Genomic DNA, 6377 nt, shown 5'->3' with positions numbered 1-6377 from the left:
CGGGCACAGGGCCAGTTTGGGGAGAGGAGGCAGTGGGCCAGCTCCCACTATTGTTCCTGGTCTTTTCCCCAGGCTTGGGGGTCACATTTCCAAGACATCAGCGCTAAGTGACGCCCCCACCCGGGGTTGGCTGCCCCCTGGTGTGAGCTAAGGGATGCCTCCTGCCCAGCCAAGGAGCTCTCCAGGGCTGGGTTGCCACCCTACCTGCACCAGCTCCAGCTCCAGGCTCTTGTGCAGGTTTCTGCACGTGCCACCTTACATCTTGGGGGAGGGGGAGCCCAGGCCCCTCCCTTCAAGCACCAGGGTGGCGGTGGGTGGGAGTGTGTGGGATAATGCCTGGCAAACACCCCTTTCGGCTACACTCAGCCACCTGTCCGGCAAACGCCCAGCCTTGGGATGGAGAAGCGATTCTCGGCCCCGCCCCCTTCCCGGTCCGCAAGCTGGGGCCCTGCGGAGGGAGGAGGAGGGGGAAGTTGGGGGAGCAGGGAGGTCGGGTGCTTCTTTGCGGGGAAAGTACTTTGGCTGCGGCCCGCGCGGGACGGGCCGGCTGGCCCCACTGTGCGCCCGGCTCTGCGCCTCCCGGCTCTGTGCCCTGCGTCCCGCTTTGCCCGCCGCCGAGCCCGCGCCCCCGGCCCCCTCCCGGCGCGGGGCGGGCAGGGGGTGTGGTGCGGGCGGCACGAGTGACAGCGCTCTCCGCGCGTGGTGCCTCCACGGGGCGCAGTGTCAGCGCGCCGAACCCGCCGCGCGCACAGCCCGCCGCGGGCCGCCCCAGCCAGCAGGGCGATGCTGCCCGAGCCCGAGCCGGAGCCCCAGGCCGGCCGCTGACGGCGCCCCCGCCCCGGCCGCCCCCGCCCCCGTCGCCGCCGCCGCCGCGGAGACAATGGACGCGGGAGCCGCCCCGCGGAAGCACAGTAGGTGCCGCGCCTCTCCTGTTGCTGCGCCCGGGTCTTGGCGAACGCGCGGGGGCGCCGCTGCCCTGGGCGGTGGGTCGAGGCGGCATGGGGAGGGGGCGCACGCTGCCCCCTCGCGCCCTGGCTGCCTCGGTCTCCCGGTGGGCCGAGCTGCTTCTGAGGTCCAGACCGGGGAGGGGAGGCCCCGATCTTGGAGGGGGCGGGCAGGGATGTGGGTGCGGGATTGCGCGCGGCAGGCGAGGGGTCCTGGGCTCTCTTGGAGGCCGCAGGTGTGGGCCACCCCCTGCGAACTTTCCTCCCCTGGTTTAGGGTGGATGTCGCAATGGGGCTGTGACCCTGTGCTGAGACGGAGCCCTGCTCAGCTCAGGCCGGGCGCCCGGTCCCCTCGCTGCCTGTGGATGGTGCAACAGGGGCGCAGCCACTTGGGTCTGCTGCGAGGTGCTGGGTGGACCATGCCGCAGCGGGTGGACTTGGCACATCTGCCTGGGCTGCAGGTGCTGCTTCTGGCCTCCAGCCAGCCTCTCCCAGCACTAGCAGGAGGGGCGCAGTGGGCTCTGGTGGGGCAGCCAGGACCCAGCCAGGCTCTGGGATGGCCCCACCCAGGCCCTCTGTAGAGTGCTGGTGGTGGTGGTGGCAAAGCAGTACTTCCTGGGGCTCTGGGCCTGCAGGCAGAGCTATGGGGCATCCTTTAGGGGATGGGGGCACTTCTGGAGCTGGCTGAGGAAAGATGCCAAGGACGTGGGAGGCCTCCCCTCCCCTCCGCTCCTCTCACTTTCCCTCCCCTTTACGCCCACCCTGCCCACTAACCCTTGAGGCAGACAGAGTGACCGCTGACTCCCTGGCTGGCTTTTCTCCCGTGGCCTTCTCCACCCCTCACCCATGGAAAGGTACCTGGTTTGTGTCCTCTCTGTCACTTTATGCCCTGATCCCTGAGAGGGGACACTCAGTTCCCGTGGTGCCTGGGCCATGTGCCCACGTGCTTCTGTCACGGGAGGCCCATTTGTGTCCTGCCAGAGTCCTCTGAGCCCACAATCTCAGTCATACAGCTGCAGCCATGGAGGGGAGTTCAGGTCCCAGGGTCTGGGGGGCAGGTCAGAGATGAGAGGTCATCATATCTCTCCTGGTTGGTGGGGACAGGGGCCGGCCTGCATGTGTCCCCCAGGACTCTGACCCTTGCCTGGGATAAGGGAAGAAATTGGCTCTAAAGACACCGGCAGCCCCCACCCTGTCATATGCCCTCTGCACTGAACCCACAGCCACATCCTCTGCGTGGTCCTACGGGGAGAGTCTGGGGTTCCAGGAAGGGTGGGGGAGACGGGCGTTCAGCAGGTGGAGTGTGTGCCGTCGGCCATGCTTGAAGGGTCTCCACAGCCCCCTTCCCCGAGGTCTGATGCTTGGTGGCCCTGTCCTGGCCTGCACCTGGCCAGAGGCTGTGGCTGCCCCGGGAGGTGAGAGAGTTGACCCTTCGTGGCCTGGAACTTGCATGAACATGTGCCAGGCAGTGTGTGCTGCACCCCAGGCTGCCCAGAGGGTGGGTCTAGTGGCCTTGACATCCTGGACCACGGCCCATCCAGGGTGAATGGTGAGCACGAGGCTGGGTGGGGTTTCCAGGGGGCATGTCTGTCACTAGCCACCAGCAGCGCCGACACAGCTGCTGTTGGCAGAGCCGACATAACTGCTGTTGAGGACAGCTGGGGTCACTGGGAGGACATCCCGCAGGCTGGCAGTGGCCCCTCCTGGGAGTGACCAGGCAGGGACCCTCCTCAGCTGGTGCTTGGGCCAGGCCTGTGGGGTCCCTTAGGTGCCAGAGGGGCTTGTGGGTGGGAGAGACTCCCTGCAGACCCTCCGGGGGAGCCATGGGGGCAGGTGGCCCTGGTTCCCCGAGGCCCTCACTCCCTGCAGCTGAGAGTTCAGGTTACATAATCCCCTGCCCCACACACGGGTTGCGGTAAGTGGCAGCAGCCAGGTTTGACAATACGAGTTGTAATTGGATTTTAATTTTTAATGTCTGCAATAGATGAAGAGCTATGGGCCAATTTGTATATATTCTGTTACTCTGCGCCTAATAGGGCTACTTCATTAGCTGGTAATTGTCGCACCCGCCCTGCCGCCTGCTCCCCGGAAGGGCGGGAGTCTGCCCGAGACCGGCAGGCTGCCTGCCACCTGCTCCAGCAGGGGACAGGGCTAGGGGGTGGGCTGCCAGCAGGCACTCCTGTCACTGTGGGCCAGCCTTCCCCTCTGCCATCCTGCGCCCGTGTCCACTGCAGCCCCCAGGCCCTGTGTGCTGGGGCCCTGCTGCCGGGGGCTTCTGGGAAGGAGTAGCCACCAGGGGCTCAGGCCTCACCCCCACTGAAAAGCCAGCTTCCCTGCGGCTGCCTGCTTTGGGGCCATCACAGGCCCAGCCAGGACTTTTGACCCCAAGGGCCACTAGGCACAGATGGCCCTGGGCCTTCTAGCACCTCCCAGGTGCTGGAGGTGGGTGCGACCCTGGGTGCCCCTCGGGCCTCCTGACGGACCCAGGCTCTGGGCAGAAGCAGGACCTGGGTGTGGATGGCCCCACCCCACCCCCAGCTTGAGGGTCCCAAGAGGCAGGCTGGCTTCGTCTCCCCTGCACTGCCCGCCCTCCGGATTATTCTTAGGTCTGTTGTATAACAGGCCCGCATCCACGGCACGGGGAGGAAGGGCTCCTGGGAGATGTCTCCAGCGGCAGCAGCCAGCCAGCCGGGAGCACAGCTTTTGTCCCTTCTGCCCGCCCAGCACAAAGGACAAAGGACGCTGCTGGCTGCCCAGCCCAGGGAAGAGCTGGTTGGCCCAGGCCGTGAGAGGGGCCTGGGCCAGCGGGCGCTCCTGCACTCGCTCCCTGGGGCTGAGTCTGACTTGGGGCTCCTTCAGCCCCCAGCCCTGTGTGTGTGTGTGTGTGTGTGTGTGTGTGTGTGTGTGTCCTCCTCTGGGGCACAGTGGCCTGGGTGGGGATGTCCACCCGCCCCAGTCCTGTCCCACACGACTCTTCTTCCTGCCTTCTTTCCACCCCTTCTGTGCTCCCAGCAGCCTCTGGGGTGTTGATTCTGGGGTCTCCACCCCCACAGATCAGAGCACACTCCTCACCCCATTTTCTCAGCTCCCACTACGCGTCAGACCACTGTGGGCTGGAGGCTCCAGGAGGGTGGGGCTCCACTGCACACAAGCTGGGGCTGGGGAGTTCTGGGGAGGGCTGACCACTTACAGCCCAGAATTTGTGTGAGGAAGCCGCCAAAGTGCTCGACTCACCTGCAACCTGCAGGATCCACACCCACTTTGTGGCCTCCTCCCCCCGCCCCCCGGACCTGCGGAGACGTGTGTGTCACCTGGTGCTCGTGCATACATGTGCACACACTCTCACTCTTGGGCTTCCCAGGGAAGGGGGTGAGCTGGCTGAGTATCAGGGCTGCCGCCTCCCATCCTGAGACCCTGTGGTGCTCAGAGTGGAGACCAGACCCACACGTGGCCGCTGTTCCCAGGGCCTCTGCTCCAGGCTGGCTGTGCCTGGGGGTTGGAGCCCAGGCCCCGCCCAGAACGGGCCAGGGCTCCGAGGACGCCACCCCAGGGTGGGGACGACTTGAGTGGGCTCCCGATTCTGCCACCAGCCCTGTGTGGCCTTGGACAGGGGACTCGGCCTCCATGACTTCACCTGTGAAATGGGCTAATATAGTGAGTTGTGGGCAGTAGCTGGGAGGGTGGGTGTAGAGTTCTGGCCCAGCCGCCTTTAGTGACCCCTGCTGCCCACCTGTCCCTCCGACCCTGCCCCTGATGCTCCCTGCTCCCCGGAACGTGGACAGTCCCTGCAGAACCGCCAGCCCTCAGCTTCTCCTGCTTCAGAGTGCCAGGGCTGAGTGGTGGCTGCAGGTGGCCTTGATACGTAATCAAGAGGCTGGCCCTGGCCTGGGGCAGCTGCTGGCACGGTGGGCCTCAGTTTCCCTGGGCTCAGCCCCTGGACCCTCATACTCCTTGGGACAGGGTGAGCAAGGCCGCTTCTCCTCACCCAGAGCCTCGGTGGAGCTCAGCCTCCACCAGGGTCTCCTGAGAGGAGTCGGGGAGCCCACGGCACCTGCCCAGCCCGGCCTGCACCCCGAGCTTGTCAGGGACAGCCTGGTGGGGCAGAGGTGCTTCCCTTCCTGTGGCTGAGCTCCGAGGTGTGGGGCAGCGCATGGCGTATTTATGGGGCAGCGCTTCCCGTGAGGGGCCTGGTTCTGCTTTTGAAAAATGCTGATCAGAGGCCTTCAAGTCTCCCTGTGACATTTCAAGAGCTCCCTTCCTTCGTTGGTGACCATTTCAGCACAGGGTGGAGCTAAAAGGTGCTGTGGGCACCTTGTTAACTAATCACGAAATGCTCCACTTTTCCGAGAGCCTCTGATTGCCGCCTCCCTGAGCGGCACAGTGAAGACAGGGCCTTCTGGGACATCTTCCTGCAGCCTTCGGAAAACATCAAAGGAGGTACTTCACCAGCCTGGCGCTGCACAGGACCTCCCACCCCCAGCTCAGCCTGCTGCACCCAGACCTACTGTGTGCTCAGCTTCCCCCCTGGGGACCTGGGCAGCTCGCTAGAGGCCAAGTGTGGGCCTGGGGCCACTGCCTGGGTTCAAATCCCAGCCCTGCCACGTCCTGGGCTGTGGGTTCCTGGGCCAGATGCTGGTCTCTCTGAGCCTCCGTGTCCTCATCTGTACAAAGAGGGTGATGGTGGTTGTGGAGTGAATGATTAACCCGGGGAGGTGAGGAGCGTGCTAGAAGGTGGCGATTTCTCCACGAAGCTGGAGCTTCCTTGCTCACTGTGAGGGGAAATGGGCTCCTGGGAGCGGGACACTTGGAGCCCGTTGCTTGGCCTCCTGGGAGCAGGTCAAGGTGCAGTTTAGGGCAGAGCCTGGGCAGGGGACGCGGATGGGCCTGGCGTTCCAGGACGGAGGCCTCTTGATGGCTCCATGTCACCAAGGGGCCACGGCGCCTCCCAACTCCCCAGATCCCATTGCCTCTAAATTGAGGGCAGGGGGTGGTGGGCAGGCTCTGGGTCCTAACCATGGGGTCTGGGGTCCAGAGCTGTGAGTGCTCAGTGGTCCCTCCCCAACACCTACAGTTGCTTTGGCTGGAGTCGCCAAGGGATGCAGCCTGCAGTGACAGCCCAGGAGCTGTCACTGAGAACATGGCTAATGAAGATGGATCTCAGGGGCCGTACTGGCCCTTGGGAAGCCCAGTTAACCCCTTCTGCGGACCCCACCTCCAGAGTGGCCCCAGCCCCCTGCCCCGGGACCTCTCCTCCAGCCCCGGGAACTGGCCGTGGCCAACCCACAGAGATTCAGCCCCCACGCTCCTGTGGGTTTGTGACGCAGGTGGGCTGGGGTGGCACAGTGGATGGCCCTGACGCTGCCCTGCCCTGAAAGGGTCAGTTGCACTTGGGAGCTGAGAGCAATTCCCCTGGTGACTGTGGCTGAGACCCCT

General features: G+C 65.1%; 1 protein-coding gene across 1 annotated transcript in view; it reads left to right on the top strand.

The window, feature by feature from the left end:
• Positions 1-591: 591 nt before the first annotated feature.
• PLCH2 (phospholipase C eta 2) overlaps positions 592-6377 on the top strand; it is a 58912-nt gene continuing 53126 nt past the window's right edge. Inside the window, exon 1 of the mRNA XM_070511295.1 lies at positions 592-911. Within this exon, the coding sequence (XP_070367396.1) occupies positions 881-911 (31 nt within the window). The 5' untranslated portion in view covers positions 592-880. The remainder of the gene's footprint in view (positions 912-6377) is intronic.

Source organism: Equus asinus, chromosome 5, assembly GCF_041296235.1.
Source record: "Equus asinus isolate D_3611 breed Donkey chromosome 5, EquAss-T2T_v2, whole genome shotgun sequence".
Taxonomy (NCBI): Eukaryota; Metazoa; Chordata; class Mammalia; order Perissodactyla; family Equidae; genus Equus; species Equus asinus.
The sequence above is the reverse complement of the archived record's forward strand: the minus strand, read 5'-3'. Positions and strand labels throughout refer to the sequence as shown.